The sequence below is a fragment of the Saimiri boliviensis genome, chromosome 19 (genome assembly GCF_048565385.1).
Source record: "Saimiri boliviensis isolate mSaiBol1 chromosome 19, mSaiBol1.pri, whole genome shotgun sequence".
Lineage (NCBI taxonomy): Eukaryota > Metazoa > Chordata > Mammalia > Primates > Cebidae > Saimiri > Saimiri boliviensis.
In genome coordinates, this window is record NC_133467.1 from 23,583,625 (window position 1) to 23,605,846 (window position 22,222).

At 39.1% G+C, this 22,222-nt stretch overlaps 1 protein-coding gene across 2 annotated transcripts in view; it reads left to right on the forward strand.

The window, feature by feature from the left end:
* The window catches only part of SELE (selectin E), a 37,508-nt gene that overhangs the window by 9,947 nt on the left and 5,339 nt on the right, over nt 1-22,222 (forward strand). The window contains exons 1-8 of one of the 2 annotated variants that reach the window (XM_003925392.4): nt 16,321-16,429; nt 16,741-16,825; nt 17,304-17,687; nt 18,227-18,334; nt 19,547-19,732; nt 20,501-20,686; nt 20,805-20,993; nt 21,940-22,128. In XM_003925392.4, the coding sequence (XP_003925441.1) occupies nt 16,768-16,825; nt 17,304-17,687; nt 18,227-18,334; nt 19,547-19,732; nt 20,501-20,686; nt 20,805-20,993; nt 21,940-22,128 (1,300 nt within the window). In that variant the 5' untranslated portion in view covers nt 16,321-16,429; nt 16,741-16,767. Of the gene's footprint in view, nt 1-16,320; nt 16,430-16,740; nt 16,826-17,303; nt 17,688-18,226; nt 18,335-19,546; nt 19,733-20,500; nt 20,687-20,804; nt 20,994-21,939; nt 22,129-22,222 lie in introns of those variants that run through there. The other variant, XM_074389806.1, reaches the window with a different exon arrangement.

A 22,222-nucleotide genomic window follows, 5' to 3' on the forward strand; every position in this document is an offset into this window, starting at 1 on the left:
CATTCATAATTTTTAAAATAATGAGTTTATCTGGTTATCTCACTGCAGGTCTTTCTTTCATTTGCCAAGTCCATACTTGTATTTCTCTACTTTCAGAATGATAATTTTAGTTCCCAATAACATCAACATATTTATTCATTCACTCAATTCCATAATACATGAAAATTAATTTCAGAATTAATACATTAATATCGCTACCAATAAAATCCTACACGCTAAAGTTCAAGATATTTTTGCAATTTTTCTTGTCCTTAGAATATATCCACTGAATGTATACAGTTAGAATACTGCGTTCCACTGGTATGTTGGATTATGTTTTTTTCTTCTGAGTTTATGTTTTCACTTTGATATATTGTTAGATTGAATTATTTGTTTGTACTAAATTTTAAAGCTTGTGTTTTCTTCTTTTTGGTTATTCCCGTTGATTTATTTATATTTTTGACTATGTCAACATAAACATAATTCAAAAGTCAAAACTATATGTAAATATATACTCAGAGAAGCCTCATTCTCATTCATTCTATTTCTACGAATACCAGGAGATAACTAGTTTTACTAGTTTCTTACTTATCCTTTTTGTACTTATTTTCACAAAAATAAACAAATGCGCACATATCTTATTTCCCATTTTTTATATTGTTTTTGTTTTTGTTTTGAGATGGAGTTTCACTCTTGTTACCCAGGCTGGAGTGCAATGGCGCGATCTCGGCTCACTGCAACCTCCGCCTCCTGGGTTCAGGCAATTCTCCTGCCTCAGCCTCCTGAGTAGCAGGGATTACAGGCACGCGCCACCATGCCCAGCTAATTTTTTGTATTTTTAGTAGAGACGGGGTTTCACCATGTTGACCAGGATGGTCTCGATCTTTTGACCTCATGATCCACCCGCCTCGGCCTCCCAAAGTGCTGGGATTACAGGCTTGAGCCACCGCGCCCGGCCCCATTTTTTATATTAAAGAGAGCATAAACATACTCTTGATTTTCGGAAAATATTAATAACATAAGTGTATCTCACTTTATTGTATAGATATACCATTTATTCAGTAATCTCCTATTTGTTGATGTAGGTTGTTTCCAATATTTCACTATTAAAAATTATACCATAACTAATAACCCTATGTATCGATATTTTTACTGTTGGGGTGTATCTTCACAACTGATTCCTAGAAGTGGGATTAATAGGTCAAAGAATAAATGCATGTGCACTGTTGCTAGATATTGCCAAATTCCCTTCTATAGGGATGGCACTATTTTACATTCGTACCAGCAATCTATAAACTGAGTGTCTTCCCTCAGCCTCATCAAAGAGTCAAGTGTCAAGCTTTCCAGGACACCCTTCCTTTTCAGTCCCCTGTTTCCATAATTTTTATATTTTGTTTTGTTTTGTTTTTTGCCTTGTCAGGACTTTCCTTGGACCTGTTAAGTTTCTAGATAGCACAGACAGGGAGTTTATTATATTTGCCTTGGAATTTTTATATTTATAACAGTTTGAGAGAAGCTGCTTATTTGTAATCAGTGTGCTCTAAGACAAGAGGGCTTTCCTTCACAGTCTTTCTTTTTATAACAACCACTTAAACCAGTGAATGTTCCATATTCTTAAAACATCTAAACCCATAACAACAGTTCTAAAAATAATTAGCCATGAAAAATTCACCCAATATAATGCTGAACTTTGCAAAAGCAAAGCCAAATTTTTTTTAGGGACCCATCATTCAGCAAAACAAATCTCAAAACAAGTTTTTCTTACCTTGAACTTTTACATGGCTATGTACAAAGAGGAAAATGAATGTCTCAGCCAGCACTAAAGATTATAAGACAGATGTAAAAATGATAATACATCTCATATTTTTGCTTATGTAGGTAAGAGACTGAATCTTCTTTCTTGCAAAAAATATTTTTGGTTTGTTTTGTTTTGTTTTTTGTATTTCTACCAATAGGACTATTTTCTTTGTAGAAGAACCAAGGCTTACAGCAACACTTGTATATACAGTGGCCTCTGGGCTTATAAGACTTAATATTTTCAGTTTTGTATATCAGATGGACATGACATTTGATACTTTGCAATTTTGCTGAAACAGGGATTTGTATTCTGCACTCAGCACAAAGAAAGGCAAGTGTATGTTGGTTAGAACATCTTTGAACTAGGGAGTGAACTATTTTCTCTAGGGTTCTGTTGGTCTTTAATATATAAACAGGTATAGCTTGTTTTATTGTACTATGTAGATAAGTGAAATTTTTATTAATTTATGGTTTGTGGCAACTCTGCCTGAAGACAGTCTAGCAGTGCCATTTTTCAAATGACATGTGCTCACTTTGTGTGTCTGTGTCACATTTTGGTAATTCTCACATTATTTCAAATTTTTTCATTATCATTACATCCGTTATGGTGATCTGTGATCAGTGATCTTTGATTTTATTATTGAACTTGTTTTGGAGCCTCATGACCTGTGCCCATGTAAGATGGTGAACTTAATTGATAAATGTTGTATGTGCTCTGACTGTTGACTGGTGGTGTTCTCCCTCCCTCTACTCATGCCTCCTTATTCCCTGAGACACCATAATATTAAAATTAGGCCAATTAATAACCATGCAATGGCCTCTAAGTGTTCAAATGGAAGGAAGAATCACACATCTCCCTTTAAATAAAAAGCGAAAATGATTAAGCTTAGTGAGAAAGGCATGTTGTAAACTGAGATAGGCCATAACACAGGCCTCTTGTATCAAACAGTGAGGCAAAGTGTGAATGGAAAGGAAAAATCCTTGAAGGAAAGGAAAGTGGTATTGCACAAATTCAAACCATCCACAGCGTTCCTTTAACCAAAGTGTAATCCAAGATCCAACATTTTTTCAATTCTGTGAAGGCTGAGAGAGATGAGGAAGCTGTACAAGAAGAATTTGAGGCTAGCAGAGGTTGGTTCATGAGGTTAAAGGAAAGGAGCCATCTCCATAACATCAAAGGGCAAGGTGAAACAGAAGTACTGATGTAGCCGCTGTGGTAAGTTATTCAGAGGATCTAGTTAAGATCACTGATGAAGGTGGCTACACTAAACGACAGATTTTTAGGATATACAAAATGGCTAAGATTTTCATAGCCAGAGAAGAGACTGATGCCTGGCTTCAAAGCTTGAAAGGACAGGAAGACTCTCTTATTAGGTGCTAACACAGCTGGCACCTTCACTTTGAAGCCAGTGCTCAATCTGCCATTCCAAAACTCCTAAGGCCCTTAGGAATTATGCGAAATCTACTCTGCCTGTGCTCTATCAGTGGAAATACAGAGCTCGGATAACAGCACATCTTACAGCACAGTTTACTGACTATTTAAGTTCACTGTGGAGAGCTATTGCCCAGAGAAGAGATTTCTTTCAAGATACTACTGCTCATTTGACAACGTCCCTGCTCACCCAAGAGCTCTGAAGGAGACGTATGAGGAGATGAATACTGTTTTCATGTCTGGTAGCACAGCATCCATTCTGCAGCCCATGGATCAGGGAGTCACTTTGACTTTCAAGTTTCACTAGTTAGGAGATACATTTTGGACTAGACACAGTGGCTAAAGCTTATAATCCCAGTGCTTTGGGAGGCCAAGGTGGGAGAATCACTTGAGCCCAGGAGTTAAGTCTTCAGTGAGTTATGATGGCACCAGTGTATTCCAGGTTGGATGATAGGATGAGACTCTATGCCCCCTCACAATAAAAAATACATTTTATAAATCTATAGCTGCCACAGACAGCAATTCATATGATGAATCTGGGCAAAGTCAATTGAAAACCTTCTGCAAAGCATTCACCATTCTAGATGCCACTAAGAATATCCATGAATCATGGGAGCAGGTCAAAATATCAACATTAACAGGAGTTTGTAAGAAGTTGATTCCAAACCTCATGAGCGAATTTAAGGATTCAAGACTTCAGTGGTGGAAGTAAGTACAAATGAGATAGAAATAGCAAGAGACTAGAATTAGAAGTAGAGCCTGAACATGTAACTGAATTGTTGCAATCTCAGGATAAAACTTTAATGGATGAGGAGTCGCTTCTTGTAGATGAGAAAGAAAGTGGTTTCTTGAGATAGAATAAACTCCTGGGGAAGAATGGTATGAACATTGTTGAAATGACAACAAGAGATTTCCAATATTCTATAAACTTAGTTGATGAAACAGCATCAGAGTTTGAAAGGATTTACTCCAATTTTGAAAGCTCTACTGTGAGTAAAATGCTATCAAACAGCATCGCAAACTGCAGAGAAAATATCTTTCCTGACAGGAAGAGTCAATTGATAAGTCAAACCTGATTGCTGTCTTACTTTATGCTGGTGGAAGGTGAGACCATCCACCACCAAAAAGATTATGATTTGCTGAAGGCTCAGATGATCATTAGCATTGTTAGCAATGAAGCATTTTTAAATTAAGGTGTTTAAATTGTTTTTTAGATAATGCCATTGTATACTTAATAGACTACAGTATAGTATAAATGTAACTTGGATGTGCACTGGGAAACCACAAAATTCATGGGACTAGTTTTATGGCAGTGGTCTAGAACCAAACCCACAATATCTCCAAGGTATGCCTGTATACAGTTTATGCAGAAAAGGTAAATGCTATGCATTTCTATTTAGAGTATTCTCAATATTTTCTATTAAAAGTTATTCCCTGATGAGGAACCTCATGCATATATATTTATTTCAGGTCATTGGAGGCCTATCAGAGAATGGTGTCGTAGGGAAAAAAGTATCCATAATCAAGTATATTGGGAAACCACTGGCTTAGCACATGTGAAGCACATTTCTGCTTTGCAGGACTTCTCAGTGTTTAACATGCTGATGTGCATTAGAGTCTTCAAGAGGTAGCTACCTCCTTGGAGTGTTTCCAAACATTTGACCACGGTACTCTTTTTTCACTGAGCATCTCTGGAAAGCAGTGTTCCATGGAAGATATGGCTATGGTGTCATTTACGATTGGAGATTCCTGAAGATCTTTGAATTCATTTCACGAGGTCAAGTGTCTTCCCTACTTCCTCTTCTAGAATTCAAGTCATCCTTTCCAGCCCCGCTAGAGAGCCTTGCTGCTTTACCATGGGTTTTACTCTTTCTTTTCCTTCACTCAGTCCAGGACCTATTTCTCAAGAAATGGGCTTCTCAATACTAGCCTAGAAATTTCCCACCCATCCAGGTTGATAGGTTTTTCTAGGCTTGGGACATCGTTGACAGTTATTTATTCATATTCTGAAGGACAGGCGCATTCTCAGTCGCCTCTGCATAAGCAGCTTTGGCGGATCATCTCCAAATGGCGAACTGTAAAATTAGTATTACTAATGGGATCTTTACATGCTGCTATATTTTGAGTGACTGTATATCCCAGGCTCTTTATTCTGATTATCTTATCCATTTTATTTTATATTTTTAAAGCTACAGCACTAGGATATGAAAATAATTTGCATTTTACAGATATACTATTTTACAGATGAAGAACCTGAAGTTCAGGGAGTTAATACCTTGCTCAAGGTCACATAGCCCCTTAACAGCAATATTCAGAATTTTTTTGTTTTGCAGATTTGCATGACAACAGCGACCAGCTTTTTTCCCTTCATTCTATGCTGCTTCCCAGAATATAGCAAAGTGGAGACCCTTAGTCTATTAGACTAAAAAACCCAGCAGAATGTACTTTTGATCTGGTTATCTGAATATTCCAGGGAGACAAGTGATTCATTCCTGACTGCTCCACAACCGCCTTATTTCTTCTGAGTATTTAGTAGCAGGGATTACAGCCCACTCATACCGGAGAAAGTGTTTCATTTCCCCAAGCCAGACAAGACTTTTTTAAATGAAGGGAAACATTCCACTTGTTAGAATCATAGAAGACTTTCCCATGCCGATTACCTTCAGCCAGACAGACTGGAGGCATCTTTCTGTGAGATAAAGCGATAAAGCGATAAAGCTGAGCTTCTTAAGAAAGTATTGTTCCTCTCTTCCTCTCTTCCTATCTATTGGAAGCAGAGATGAGGCCTTGCTGCCTTGGTGAAATTATCCTCTGTATTCCGGTAATATTCCCCGGGGAATGACCTGTGGGTTTTTTAAACTCTGTTTTCTCTCCAAAATCAACATTGTTCAACAACATAAAGGCACCACCTCTGAACATCAAAGGCCAAGTAAGCCAACATTCAGAGAGTGAGGAAGTTCTGTTTTAAAATTCAGCCTCAAATCTTCCACAGTTCCCTTTCTGGACAATGCAGGCATGGTACTCATTGTCAGGTTGATCATTTCGTCACCTTTGATGCTTTTCTTCACATTAACATCAGCTTTTCAACCTGTAACACCGGCAAACAGGTGAAAGAGATGCAGCTGACCACCTTGACTCCTTCATCACAGCTAGATGGCTATTGCCTGTGGACAAAACACTCTCATCCACTCACACAGGCCATGCTGGGGTGACTGGCTCAGTTGGGGTTTCCAGGACTCACTGGGCCCAATGCCCAGTCTTCCTTCTAGGTGGCCTCATTGGCTTCCTTCTTTTGTGCGAGCATTGTCCAGTTTGGGTATGAAGGTTATAACCTCCTAGAATTAGTCGAGAAAGCTCAATTTCCTCTTCTCTTAGAATTTTAAAATATTTTAAGCAGGGTTTGTAAATGCTGTAAGCAGAAGTGCTTGGTGGGTGCAGCGGCTAATGCCTGAACCCCAGCACATTGGGAGGCAGAGGCAGGCACATCACTTGAGGTCAGGAGTTAGAGACAAGCCTGGCCAACATGGTGAAACCGCATCTCTGCTGAAAATACAAAAATTAGCCAGGTGTGGTGGCACACACCTGTTATCCCAGATACTTGGGAGGCTACAGCAGGAGAATCACTTGAATCCAGGTGGCAGAGGTTGCAGTGAGCCAAGTTAGCACCACTGCACTCCAAGCTCGGAGATAGAACAAGACTGTCTTAAAAAAAAAAAAAAAAAAAAAAAAGGTGTGTCCTTGTAGAGTAAATCTACTACCTTTACACATAAAAATGGTTGAACTGTGTATATAATATTTAAGTCTCATTATTTCCACTGTGGAAATGTGTCTCTCAAAAGACACTTTCTGTTCTCCTAGGGTCTGACCCTCAGGACTCTTGCTATGGTGAGGATAGAGACACGGCCCACCATCCCTCGTCCTTAGCTTCTCCATATCTGTGCTCAATTTGGTATTGGGAGACACAGGGACTGGCAGCTTTTTCTGGATGCTTTTTTTTTTTATATTGTGACAAATTAATATAGCAAGAACAGTGTGCATGCTTTCCATTTAGGATGTTTACTCTCCTGAAATCCACGATTGGGACACATGAACAAATGTTTTACATGTTTCAGGTCACTCCATTTAGTCATTCAACAAATATTTTTGATCATTTACTAAAAACCAGGCTGTATTGGGGCCTGGAGATACAACAACAAATAAAATATCCTATGAGAAGAAAGCATCATCCTGACTTCCAAAATTATCCTCATTTCTCAGTAAACATTTGGGCACCAGCAACTAATTAATAGTAAAACTGGATTAGCACAAACATCAGGTATTATAATGGCTCCGCATAGTAAATAGGCCCTTCCTTACTTTGCATACGTATGTTTTTTGTGCTATGTGTGCCCTCTTCTAAACAGATTCATGAGAGATGGTAAAGTTAGTAGGGTATGAATATAGCAATAAAATCACAGGTCCCTTATAGGAGAGGCAGTGTGGTAGCCAAGAACATAGACTTTGGAGTTAGATGGACCTGAGTTTGAGTCCTAGTTTTGTCACTTACACGCTATGACATCTTAAGCAAGTTATTTAAGCTGTAACCCTTAGTGCCTTCTTTGTAAAATGGGGATAGCAACCCGTAATTCCTGACCATGTTATGATGATCAAATGACATGGTATTCTTAAGTCCTAAGTGCTGTGTCTAATGTGAAGTAAGTAGTGTCTAATGATATAGCTGATAGATTAATAATCATAATTATTGTTCAAGAAGACTGGCAAAAGAAAGTGTCTATTTCTGGGACATCAGTTCACCAACGTAGGAATAAGTGAGATACAAAAACTAATAGAGTTGGGTTATCCAAGAAAGATAAATGCCAAGGGGTCATGGATGAAGCACCCATAATATCTACTGTACTTTGTATATTTAAGTCCCACTTAAAAGTCTAGACAAACCCTGCATTCATGGATGAGTTTCACATCTAAGCAGAGAAGCTATGACAAGGACCAAGTCAGAAATCACATCACAGTGCTAATTTAGGTTAGCCATTCATGTAGTTTCTGTGTTACATCTCTGTAAGACAGCCTACTATGGTGGGCAGAATTCTAAAGATGCCCCTACTCCTGAAGATGTCTGCCCCCTGGTTATTTAACCAAACACTAATCTAGGTACTTGATATGGTTTGGCTGTGTCCCCACACAAATCTCATCTTGAATTCCTGCATGTTGTGGGAGGGACCTAGTGGGAAGTAATTGAATCATGGAGGCAAGCCTTTCTTGTGCTGTTCTTGTGATAGTTAATAAGTATTACAAGATCTGTTGGTTTTAAAAAGAGGAGTTCCCCTGTACAATCTCTCTCTCTGCCTGCTGCCATCCATGTAAGATATAACTTGCTCCTTCTTGCCTTTCACCATGATTGTGAGGCTTCTCCAGCCATGTGGAACTGTAAATCCAATGAAACCTCTTTCTTTTGTGAAATGCCCAGTCTTGGGTATGTCTATCAGTAGCATGAAAATGGACTAATTCAGTACTATTGGAAGGGGCTTTGTAGAAGGAATTAAGATTACTAATAAACTAGCCTTAAGACAGGGAGATAATCCTGGATTGAGTAAACCCAATGTAATCCCATGAGCCCGTACAAGCAGTAGCAGATGTGGTACATGGAGGAGAAATGAGGTAGAAGGCACAGTTGGAGACATTTGAGGAGAGGGACTTGATTAGCCACTGCTGGTTTGAAAGATAAAGGTGTAAGTAGGGACATGAGTGAGAATACAGGTACTCTCTAGAAGCTAAGAATGACTCCTGGCCAACAGCCAGCAAGGGAACAGACACCTTGGTCCTACAACCACAAGGAACTAGATTCTGCCATAATCTGAATAAGCTTGGAAGTGAATTCATCCCCAGGCCTCCCAAGAAGAGCCCACCTTGATATTGGCAATGTGAAATCCAGAGCAGAGAAACTAGTTAAGCTAACCTGTACTTCTGACCCACAGAAACTATGAAATAATAAATAGATGTTGTTGGTAGCCATCAAGTTTGTAGTATTCTGTTACGGTAGTGACAGAAGACTAATATGCCCACCCTGTCCCAGCAAGCATTCAGATCATGTCTGATCTAAATACAAGCATCTTGAAATTCATTCTAAAGGGCTTTTTCTGACCACAGGAATCCACTTGAAAGTACAGAGGAATTAACCAGGTCCTCCCAGGGTTAGCCCTCAACCAGTGATTAAGTTGGTGGATACTTTGGGCAAGCCTCTTGCCCCCTCCTTGGGGAGACTCTGAGGTTTCCTGTACTAGACAGAGTTCCCTAGTGCGATTGAGCCCCGTGGTTGCCCACAGTAGTAACCTGCTTATTAACACATTTTTTTGTTGAATTTCTTCCTTTCCCCATCTCACTTCCTCACTCCCCTACTAGGCTTTCTTGGGATCACCTTCCCAATAAATGACGTGCACCTACATCCTTATTTCAGGGTCTGCTTCTAAAGTGGCATCCTAAGACACTAAGCTCACGAAACTGGGGTGGGAGTAAAGGAAGCCAAGGAGGTCGCTATAACATTTTCTCATGTAAAAACTAGGGTTTACTTCCCTGCTGAGATTTAAATCTGAGCAGGCATGGAGTCAATGAAAAGGACACGGACTTTAGAATAACACAGATTGAAGCCCAACTCTACCACTTATTAACTGAAAAAACACTAGGAAGTTACAGAACCTTTCCAGGTCTCTGTTTTGTCCTCTGTAAAATGAGGTTAGTATCTACCTTTCACTTTTAAAATCTGTAAGAAGCAATGTATGTGAAGTGCTAGGCCCATCGTAAACACTCTAAATATGGTATCTTCCTATGAATTATTAGTAAAAAACTTCACAGCAGGGAAAAATAATGAAGTCTTTCATTTAAATCAGTGCCTTTTCCCATATCCCATATTTATGCCTTTGTCATATTACGTCATGGTTAGCAGAGATGGTAGTCAAGCACTCTTGGTATAAATAAGTTCTCAGGAAATTGGATGCTTAATGAGGCAAAGAAGCTTACCCCAGTCACACAGCTCATTAGTGTGAAATAGAAATCTCTTGTGTTAAATCACTGTATTTAAATATTCATTGTTATCAGGTTAATCCAATCGTTTTCAAATAGCAAAGACTTACATAATTAACCTTATCGGTTGTTGAGCTCTGAAGAGATCTAGAAAATTCTGTTTTTGATCCTACTTCTCCTAAATCACCTATTTTAGATTTGGGGAAGAAAAAAAAAAGTGAACCACTTTCTTTGCCATTTAGTGCCCTTTTAGAGCTGTCTGTAATTGTTACATTTTCTGATACATTAAAATCCAAGTTATATTTTTTAAAGTGGCCACAGCAGAATTTTTCTGACATGAGCCACCGAGAACAAAGCTAATAATAGTCCTTTAGGAAATTTCTGACTTACAAAACAAGCAGCACAAATGGCTAAGGAAAACAAACGAGGGGGCTCTTCTAAAACCCAGGGATATTTATTCTCCCATGTTAGCAACAGTCGGCAAACAGTCTGGCTATATTCAGGAAAAGTTCTCTTAATTAACCAGCCCATCCTCATTTGTTTCTTCCGCTTTGGGAATTCACCAGAGTTGGCTCATTTTGAAGAAATTCCCATTAGTTAGTTTTTAGGTCCCCAAGAAGAAAGCGGAAGCTGCAAGATAAGGGGCTGCCAAAGAGGAAGCAAAAAGCACATTAAAATTTAAGTCTCAGATCATCCTGGAAGCTCAAGGAGAATTAGTGAAATTACAAACTCCTGTGGAATCAGAAAAGAGACTAAATTAATATATACATATTTGTGTTAATTCTTTAACAGCTATTCTCTCTCTCTTTTTTTTTTTTGGTAAAAATTCTTACACATTCACTTTCATGTTTAAGAATTCAAAGGACTACTCACCTAAATTTTCCTTATATTTTCTCAACACTTTACAAATGGGGTTCTAGCCTTGCAGTTCCAAACAGAGGTGTCATAATTATAGGACAATTTTGATCAAAATTCTGATACCTATAGCTGAGCACCAACCATAGGGTCTTACTAGTGTTTTCTCCAAGTTACTTGGCCCTAGGCCAATATGTCTCAAAGTGTGATGGGATCTGGTCATCTTACATGTTCTGTATTAGAATCACCTGAGATATTCATTTAACGCCCAAATTCCTGGACTCCACCCAGACCTATTGAGTCAGATCCTCTGAGTACTGGAACTAAAGATGTGCATTTTAGGTGAGCTGTCCAGGTGATTCTTCTTCATATTAAAGTTTGAGAACCCTACGCTTCCCCTTGGGTGTGGGAGAGCAGAGTGAGACAGAGCCCGGAGCTCCTACTCAACTCAGATCTTACAAGATATCGATAAATTCCACCTGAGTAATCATGGCTTTCTGGGAAATAAACTTAGAGCCAGACACATTTTCATTAAATATATTTAGGTTTTGATCAAACAAAAAATGCCATTCTCTACTGTGGTGATATACTAATGTTTTCTTTCACAATTTTGGGAATGCAAGAAATACCATGTTTGTATTTTGCAAATAGGGTTGAATCTTTATTGGGATTTCCTCCTTCTACCTAAGACTCTACAAAGGTAACTTAGATGTTAGCAGAGTAGAACTTTTTTTTTTATGGGAGAAGGGGAACCAAGGCTTTCAAAACTAAGCATTCAGAGGTAAAATAAGCCTTCCCAGAGGTAAGGGAACAGCCAGCCTCAGGAAGGCAGGAGGACACCCCTGCCCTGCTTCCCAGTCACATTCAGCCCTGAGGAACCAAATATAAGTTTACTCCTTGACAGATGCTTTTGCCACATGTGGTTATGGCCTGTGCTACTTTCCACTAAAACTAATAACCTTCTGTCCACATGGTGGCCTTGGTTAAAATTCTAACATTTGTCTCAGGGTCCCTAATCTTGGCTTTCTCTCTGTCTCCTACTCCCTTTGCCGTAAAAGTGAAAATGAGTGGGCCTGGGCACAGAGTAAAAGTGGTAAAAAGTCTTTGACGGCTGATTAAAGGGTGTGGAGGAGAGGACAAGGGACTTCCAGGAAAAGAGACAATAAAGACAGGAAGGGTGACACCTCCGAGATGAAATAGCCCTGGTGGCAGACACTAGGGTGTGCCTGTGTTTGCACGGTCTTCTTTCCTCTTTTCATTCTCATCCATGCAGGGGATGCTTCCCCCATGTGGGAAATTGCCTACAGGGTCCCTACGAGGCCAGCCTTGAAAACTGGCAGTCCAGTAGCAGCCAGCTATGTCTTCAGAGCTTGAAAGATTCAGTGGCGATTCGAAGCACCCCTAGCAGCTTGTTTCTTGGGGGGAAATTTTGGATTATTTGAAGAAGGGGATAATATTCAACATGCCCAGTTATTCAGATCTCACCCAATTTCCTCTTCAACTGCCCGATATCCCCCCTACCCCCGCAAAGAAACAAGCAATTGCCTCGCATGAGATCCTGACAGGAAAATGCAGGTGAAGAAGCTATAGTCTGAATGTAACCCCACTCCTACCCTGAGCAGGCCACAGTCTCTCCATGAGAGGAAAGTCGGGTCTGTCTATGGCATCTTCAGCAGCCCAGGCAGCCAGAAAGGAGCCCATCAGCTCCCAGTACCCATGTACCTGATTTGCAGTCCCAACCTCAGGGGCCGGGACATAGAAAATATTGTGGGAGAATGCAGATAATTGTAAGGGTGAGTGGATTTTGAATAACATACCTCTGGTTAAAACACATATATCTATGATATATAAAAATATGTACATATTGTAAACCAGAAAGAAATTGTAGCATATCTCAATAGATTAGAGGTTTATTTTGTCAAGGCTGAATATGTACCCAGGAAAAAGAAACACGAGTCACTGTAAGATCTGTGACCTGTACTTTTTCCAGAGGGTTTTGGGAACTTCCATCTTTAGAGAGGAAAGAGCAAGCAGGAGGGGAAGAAAAAAAAAATGAAAGACGGGTTGGCAATTAGGCAAGTATTTATTGTTGCAAGGCTCTGATGAACACTCAGTGAGTCTACACTTTACATGTAAAAAGAAGGGAGTAGAGCGAAATTATCCATTCATCTCGTGCTCAGTACACAATAAAGTAAGCATGTGAAATTACTGCTTTATACGATAAAGTAATCATGTGAAATTACAGCTATTTGGGAACAAAAGGAAGAAGGGTTTTGCATGACTCACTTCTCAAGCTTAACTTTCCCTTTGGCATAGTGAATTTAGCATCTTGAGATTCTATTTTTCTTTCATAATATTATATATATATATATATATATATATATAATATATATAGTACCTACATATAAGTTACTGTTACTCACTTACCTCTTCCTCTCCTTATTTGTCTTATTCTTCCAATGTTAGATTCTCTCCCTGAAGCTTTCTCAATGTAAATTTAGAATAATCATTTTGCCCTTTTGCGGTAGAGAAAATTTGCTTTTGAATCAGAAACTTGTGGGAAGTGTGGCTTAGGGCTCAGTGTTACCTAGGCATGGCTCTGCTTGCCTTGCTTGTTTTTTCCTTTGTCCACTTTCTCCCTACACACTGGGGAGCCCGAGTCTGTTCTCACTGCATCCTCTCCCTACTGCTCGCTGCCCCTGGGGTCACTTCCAGCCCCCATGTCTCAGAACCCAGGACACAGCCCTCTCAGTGGAGAGCTGTGATGGTCAAGGAGGTCTCAGGAAGAAGGCATAAAGAGTCCAGGGAACTTGGGTAGAACAGGGAATCTCAGGGCATAACAACAGAAGAAATCATGGTTTGGAGTAGCAGTTAAGGGAGTGGGCTCTGGATGTCAACTGCCTGGGTTTCAACCCTTAGCTCTGTGCTTTTGAATGAGATAAAATCCCCAGTTGCTCAATTTCCTCATCTGTAAAATGGGGATACTAGGGGTACCTATTTCATAAGCTGTTGTAAGGATTAAATAATCAATAGATGAACATACAAAATGCTCAAACCTAGCCTGGCACATAGTAAGCACTCAATAAATGTTAGAGATTATAATTGAGGGTCTATGACATATATTTGTAAATAAAATAGAAGCTATATCACCACTGGGGATATTTTTAGATATATTTGAACTAATTTAAAAAAGAGGACGAGATAAACTGTAAGCTTAGTTATGAAAAATTTACAATCGTAAGGGTAGTTATCTAGGGATATTTATGACTAATTTCTATTTGCAAAATAATTATTAGGTACTTGATTGATATTGAAGATAAGTCGTTTTTTTAAGATTTGGCTACACTATACATTTAGCCATGCTTTTTAAAAATGACAGGTTATGTATTCACATTTTATTAAAAATAAAATACATAGGGATAATGTATTCACCCGGCTTGACATTCTTCCCTAAAATCTAAATACACATTGTATGAGTGATTACTCTCCTGAATTTATTGAAGAAACAATCACATTTCGCTAAGTAAAGTTGGATAAAGAATTGGAATAATGTCAGTATCTAGATCATATAAGAGATTAGGAAGGTGGAAGGAATAAATTCTATGCTTTTTGATAGGGGTTGAATTAAATTAGTTAATTAGGTTATTATTTTTTTTAAAATCAGTTGTGTTTTTTGGAATTTTTCTTGTTTGGTTTGGGTCTTGACATCTTTGTGAACACAGAAAGACCAGTGCCAACGAGTAAAGAGAAAAATAAGGCTTTTACCACTACTCCTTCATGTCTGCTGATAGTACATTTTTAGATCGACCTCCTGTTTTAAAAAGCTGTAGATACAGGATTGACTTGAGTTCTGAAAACCTACAGAATATGAAACTAAAATGATCCCATTTACTGTTGCTATCATTTAGATTGAATAGGATGCAGAGTTGGGGAATGTATATACAATCACCCAGAAGAAATGTCAAAATGAAAAGCAGAAATGTAAGACACCACATACATCTCCTTCTGCTGCATTTGGAGACAAGTTTTCCTTCCTTCCTTCCTTCCTTCCCTCCCTCCTTCCTTCTCTCTCTCTCTTTCTCTCTTTCTTTCTGATGGAGTCTTGCTGTCGCCCAAGCTGGAGTGCAATGGTGCAATTTCAGCTCACTGCAACCTCTACCTCCTGGGTTCAAGCGATTCTTCTGCCTCAGCCTCCCCAGTAATTGACATTACAGGCATACACCACTATGCCCTGGCTAATTTTTGTATTTTTAGTAGAGATGGGGTTTTACCATGTTGGCTAGGCTGGTCTTGAACTCCTGACCTCAGGTGATCTGCCCTCCTTGGCCTCCCAAAGTGCTGGGATTACAGGCCTGAGCCACCACACTCGACCTAAAGACAAGTTTCTTTAAATTGTATTCTTGTTACTATAAAGGTGAAAAAAAGGAAAATTGAAAAAATTAAAAAATTCTGAAAATAATAATGAAGGATATAAAAAGTATCCCAAGTCTGGCATCCAGAGATAGTCATTGTTAATATTGTGGAAGAGTTTTTATTCTTTGCACATTTACATTTAAAAAATTTTAAACAAAATTTGGACCAATTACATATGTATACATAGTTTTTTCTTTTTTTACTGAACAAACCATGAACCTTTCTCAGATATAAACATCTCTTTCCCATTTTAATTATTTTTTTTAAAATAGGGCATTATTTTAACTATTTGAGTGGTAGATATTATTTTTAGATAATATTTTAATTTAGGCATAACTGCTATGAAAAATCTGAAGATTAATATCTACCTTCTGATTTGTCCTTCTGTCAGCATGTTAAACTGGCAGGTGTAAAAGAAAGAAAAAATGAGTAGTGATTGGTTATTGACAGCTATGAATGAGAAATTGAAGGTAGTGGACTGTGGGTGACAAACATATTCTTGGTAATTATTACCACAACTACATGAGAGACACTACTAACAAGCAAAGTTTTACAACTTTTTAAAGACATAGACTTTATAAGAATTAAAAAATCATACATTTGTGTCATATTAATGAAATTGCATATGAAATATAAAGGCATGGACAAAGGTGAAGTAGCTTCAAGAGACAGAGTTCTGACATCATTGTAATTTTAAGGATCGTGGATATTCCCGGGAAAGTTTTTGGTTGCCATTGGGAATTTCCTCTTTACTGGATTTGGACAATATCCTCCTATTATTCACAGGAAGCAATCCCTCCTATAAAAGGGCCTCAGCCGTAGTAGTGTTCAGCTGTTCTTGGCTGACTTCTCATCAAAACTACTATACTGACCTGAGGCAGAGGCAGCAGTGATACCCATCTGAGAGATCCTGTGTTTGAACAACTGCTTCACAAAACGGTCAGTGCAGAACGCTTTACAAGGGCAGCCTGGGGCCATGAAACAGAAATACAAAAGGCCTTCTAATAAAAATCACATCTGTATAAGCTCTTATTGTATTGTAGCTAAAACCTGTCTTTTCTCTTTGACCTAAAAGATGAAAATCTTAAATTTTGTATTTATTTATTTAATTAAACTCTGAAACAAAGATTACAGCACTGAAATCCTTTACCCAAAATCTTAGGATGCTGCCTTAAAGATCATGGTAGAATAATGCAACTGGCTGCCCAGGATTTCCTTCTCTAATTCATTTTGCATTTTTTTCTCCCCAGGAAAGTATTTCAAGCCTAAACCTTCAGATGAAAAGAACTCTTGAAGTCATGATCGCTTCACAGTTTCTCTCCGCTCTCACTTTCGGTAAGTCAGTGTCATTAGACAAGGATTTCTCATTCTCCCACTATAGATATTTCAGACTGAAAATATCCTTCCTTGGCTGGGGCTGTCCTGTGCAGGATATAAGGCAGCATCCCTGACCTCTGCCTGCCCAGGGCTCAGGGCCATTTTCATTACCTCTTAGTGTCTCTCTTTCCTTAAGTGTAAAGTGTGGATCATAAATGACTTACTTTCCAGATGCTCTGTGAGGATTCAATAGCATGGTTCTTAGAAAGTACCTCAAACCGTGCTTTGTGGTGTATACTAAGTGCTTGATAAAAAAAATTAGTAGTTGTTTCTTCATAAATACCTCTTCCTTTTGAAAAGGCGAAAAAATTCTGGGCCATGCCACAAACATTTTGGCCCACAGTAGGCCGAAAATAAGACAATAAGAAGTACAGCTATCAGAGTTAAACCACCACGGCACCAAACCCTACCATTTCTTGTCTTTTTCTCCCCCTAGTGCTTCTCATTAAAGAGAGTGGAGCCTGGTCTTACAACACCTCCACGGAAACTATGACTTATGATGAGGCAAGTGCTTATTGTCAGCAAAGGTACACACATCTAGTTGCAATTCAAAACAAAGAAGAGATTGAGTACCTAAACTCCATATTGAGCTATTCACCAAGTTATTACTGGATTGGAATCAGAAAAGTCAACAATGTGTGGGTCTGGGTAGGAACCCAGAAACCTTTGACAGAAGCAGCCAGGAACTGGGCTCCAGGTGAACCCAACAATAAGCAAAACGATGAGGACTGCGTGGAAATCTACATCAAGAGAGACAAAGACGTGGGCATGTGGAATGATGAGAGGTGCAGCAAGAAGAAGCTGGCCCTGTGCTACACAGGTAGGGAGTTTGCAGCAGCAGTGGGAGGGCGTTTCAGTGTGCGCGCGTCTTGGCAAATTTACGGCATGCCAAAGTTGCTCTCTGTTGTGGTAATTTTATGTTCTAAAAGATTCTGTTTAACTGCTAAAGTTTCTCTCTTTCACTGCTTTGTGTGACTGTGAACAAGAATGTATATATATATATAATGTATATAAATACTGTAGGCATATGTACAGTTCTTTGCATGTAAAAATACACAGTACATATTTTAGTTACCGGTTTATTTGTGGTAGGGGACCTGTCTTCAGAGTTTGTGAAGAAGTAAATTTTCTATGGTAGGTGCCAGCCACAACTATACTCCCAACATATGTACATTAGCATCAAGGTTTAAGATCAATGGGCCTGAAACTCCGATTTGGCACTTTGTAAAACACTTCAGTTAAAATTCGTGGTACTCTGTAGCACTGCTGATGTCTCTGTTGCACACTGTTGATTCTAAATTCAAAGGCACTCAGAAAAAGCACAGTAATAGTCCTCATGATGCTTTGTGTTTTGTGCAGCTGCCTGCACCAATACATCCTGCAGTGTCCACGGCGAATGTGTAGAGACCATCAATAATTACACTTGCAAGTGTGCTCCTGGGTTCAGTGGACTCAAGTGTGAGCAAGGTAAGTCTGGTTCTCCCCTGTTCCTTCACTTGAGATGGCAGCACCATCTCACATTCTTGCTGGCTTCAGAGTTACGTCTGCATGCCTTTCTTTCTCTAGTGCAGATGGTGTCATTTGGTGATGGTGAGCTGAAACTATTAAGTCAGACGCTTCTGGGTTTGAGTCCTAGATTCACCAGTTATTTATTATGGCATCCCGACAAGATAATTTATCTCTTTAGGCCACAGTTTTCTCATTGTAAACTGAGGATAATTATAGTGCAAACTTCATAGGCTCATGGTTACATGGTGCCTGGCGCACAGGACACATTCAATGAACTGTAGTTTTGTGTCCCTGCCAGGAGCAGGTACTCACATCATCTAGGTGGTAACAAGATGTTGCAGTGGAAATGAGTGAGCTACAGAGTCCAGGGCATCTTTGATCATGCTCTGGCTCTGTAATGACTAGCTGTGTAGCATGGAGTTAGTCACTTGAATGAAATGAGGTCTCGGTTTCTAAATCTGTAAATTAAGAGAGTTAGATTAGCTTCTCTCCAAGGTCCCTTAGCCTAGTGTTGTGCAGTAGAGCTTTTTGTGATGATGGAAATGTTCCATAGCTGTGCTGTACAGTGTGTAGTGACGAGCCACATGTGGTTATTGAGTACCTGAAATGTAGCTGGTGACGCTGAGGAACTGAATTTTAAATGTCATTTAATTTCAACAAATTCAAGTTTAATTTGAGTAGCCACAAATAGATAGTGGCTAATATATTAGACAGTGCAGCATTAGGGTTTTAAAATTCGTAATGTACTCTAATACTTAAACTTGAAATATAGCTTCGTGGATGGTTCTTACCCTGGGTGGAAGCTTACTGTAGTATTTTTGGCAGTTGTGAGAAAAGTAACCAGGAATTTGTTGCAGCACCTCAATTTGCTGTTTTTGTTTGTTTATATAATTCGACCAGTTTTGAGATAAACACAATTACCCTACTCTCTCCGTATCACTGAATATTTCTTTTTTTTGTGGTTGTGGTTGTGGTTTTTTGTTGTTGTTGTTGTGGATCAATATTTTCTTAACTAAAAGAAAAAGGGTAGAATTACAGTCAATTTTACTTATTCCATTAAAAATTTTTATAAATTTTTAAACTGAAAAAAACCCCTGTCGTTGTAGTTTCCAGTGTTCTTAACTGTGTAAGGTGAGAGATGTGCAGAGCTGATTTGGGTTTCTGTTTCAGTTGTGAACTGTACAGCCCCGGAATCCCCTGAGCATGGAAGCCTGGTTTGCAGTCACCCACTGGGAAACTTCAGCTACAATTCTTCCTGCTCTGTCAGCTGTGATGGAGGCTACCAGCCAAGCAGCGTGGAGGCCACACACTGTATGTCCTCTGGAGAATGGAGTGCTCCTATTCCAGCCTGCAATGGTAAATCCCTCTCAGAATGCACGGAACATTCTCCAAGCCATCCCTTCTTGCTTCTGTTTTTAAATCCAACTTATAACATTTTCAAAACTTCAGGAAAGTTCTTTTTTTTTCTGTCTTTGTTTTTAATACAACTTATTCTCTTAGCCAATGTGTATGGATAACCTAGTACCTGCTTGGGTTGAGAGAAGTTTTTATTCTATGTTTGGAATGGGTGTTTCTGGGGCTCTGGTAATTTGTAAAGGAGACCATAAAACAGTAAAGCTCTAGAACTCTGGATGACTTTCTCATCCTGTTTCCCTGTTTAGCTTTTCCATGCTATGGGACCAACTTAAGACCGTGATCATCAAGCAGTCTCAGTATCTTTTTTTCTCTTTCAATGGTATCTTTCTGAACCAGAGGCCAAAAAAGAAAAAATCAGTTCTTCAGGTTCTGATAGGCTAAAATAAATGAATGGCCAATGTATGTCAGTACTAGTCATAACTCCCAGTCAAGAATCTTTTTTTTTTTAAAATTTTACCTCATGTAAATGATAACATAGGTTAGAGACTACTCAGCATAGACAAAGTAAAAATTAATCGGAGAAGATAGAAATAGCCATAAAAAAGGATAAAAGTTTTTATTCTGGCTGTGCATGTCCCTAAGAATTGACACAGGACTTTGGGATCTACCCTTTGAAGGCAGCTTCCTCACTCTGTTATACACCCAGCTCAAAAGGAAGTGAAAATATCATTCTTCTGTAAAATTCACGGTGCTCTTTCAAATCCCCAGTGGTGGAGTGTGATGCTTTGACAAATCCTGCCAATGGGTTTGTGGACTGTTTCCAAAGTCCTGGAAGCTTCCCATGGAACACAACCTGTACATTTGACTGTGAAGAAGGATTTGAACTAGTGGGAGCCCAGAGCCTTCGGTGCACCTCATCTGGGAATTGGGACATCGAGAAGCCAATGTGTAAAGGTAGAGTTGCTTCACATGGAGACTTAATACTATTAACATTCTTTTTCCCAATACTGGAAATGGGTAAACTAATTCTATGCCCCCTACTAAACTAATTCTATGGGCACATTTGTTACAGCTGTGACATGCAGGGCTATCCCTGAGCCTCAGAATGGCTCTGTGAAGTGCAGCCATTCCCCTGCTGGAGAGTTCACCTTCAACTCTTCCTGCAACTTCACCTGTGAGGAAGGCTTCGTGCTGCAGGGTCCAGCCCAGGTTGAATGTACCACTCAAGGGACATGGACACCGCAAATCCCAGTTTGCGAAGGTAAGCTTGAGATCCTTTGATTTATACTTTCTTAAAGAGCAATCATCTTCAAACTTGGACAGTGAAAAAAACCCAATACCCACTTTAACTATGGAAATCAGATTTGATGAGCAACACTCAAATCTTTGAGATTCATTTAAAATAACTAGTTTGGCCAGGGAAATGATCATATGTATTAAGAATGAATGCTTTGCTGCTTTTTGAACTGTGATGTGCTAATATAACTTTATAGACATTAGCATAGAGTAGACAGAATTCTTAATCTGAAGGAATCATATTAGAAAATTCAGGAAGCAGAATAATGAGAACATGATTTGAATCTAAAACTCATCACACCTTTCTTCTGAAATGGCTCACAATTAGCAGTGATGTGACTGTTTCAAGCATGGTGTCAGTTACAGCAATAGTATTGATATATATATAAGCAGTACACTTTAATTCACTTTAATGTAAGAGCAAGGATATTGAAAACAAGCAGTTTTTACCATCAGGCACTGGTTTTCTCCTAGCCAAAGCCAGCACAGAATGATTTCCAGTAGCAAAACGTTATAACACAAAAACCAAACTGCAAAGCAGATAAATTTTATAGGGGTGCTTTCTTCTCTTTCTTTCTTTTTGGCACCATCTATAAACATCCATGACCCATATGTTGTCCTCAGACTGTGTGAAATCGTTCCCTTGACCACAACTTCTTTTGCATGTTAGGTAACAGTGCCCAGGAACTAATATTCCTGTTAATTAGTCTTTTAATTAGTGCCACGATCAGTGAGGGGGTTGAAATTCAAAAACAACAACAACACCACACCCATCTTCCCATTTGTCCAGGGAATTATAAAGACTCTTCAGTTATCCAAGTGTTGCTTGAATGAACAGGGTTCACTCAACGAATGCCAAATACTCTCTAGTTCCACTGCAATATTTTCTGACCATCATTTTGATGTCTCAGCTTTCCAGTGCACAGTCTTGTCCAGCCCCAAGCGAGGCCACATGAATTGTCTTCCTGGTGCTTCTGGCAGCTTCCAGAATGGGTCCAGCTGTGAGTTCTCCTGTGAGCAGGGATTTGTGTTGAAGGGCTCCAAAAGGCTCCAGTGTGGCCCCACAGGGGAGTGGGACAATGAGAAGCCCACATGTGAAGGTATGGTCTTTGTTTTTGTTTTATTTTAAGATAAAAACTATTGAAGAGCTTAGGAACTTGGTTATCTTGGGAAACCAGAGATGCAAATAAACTT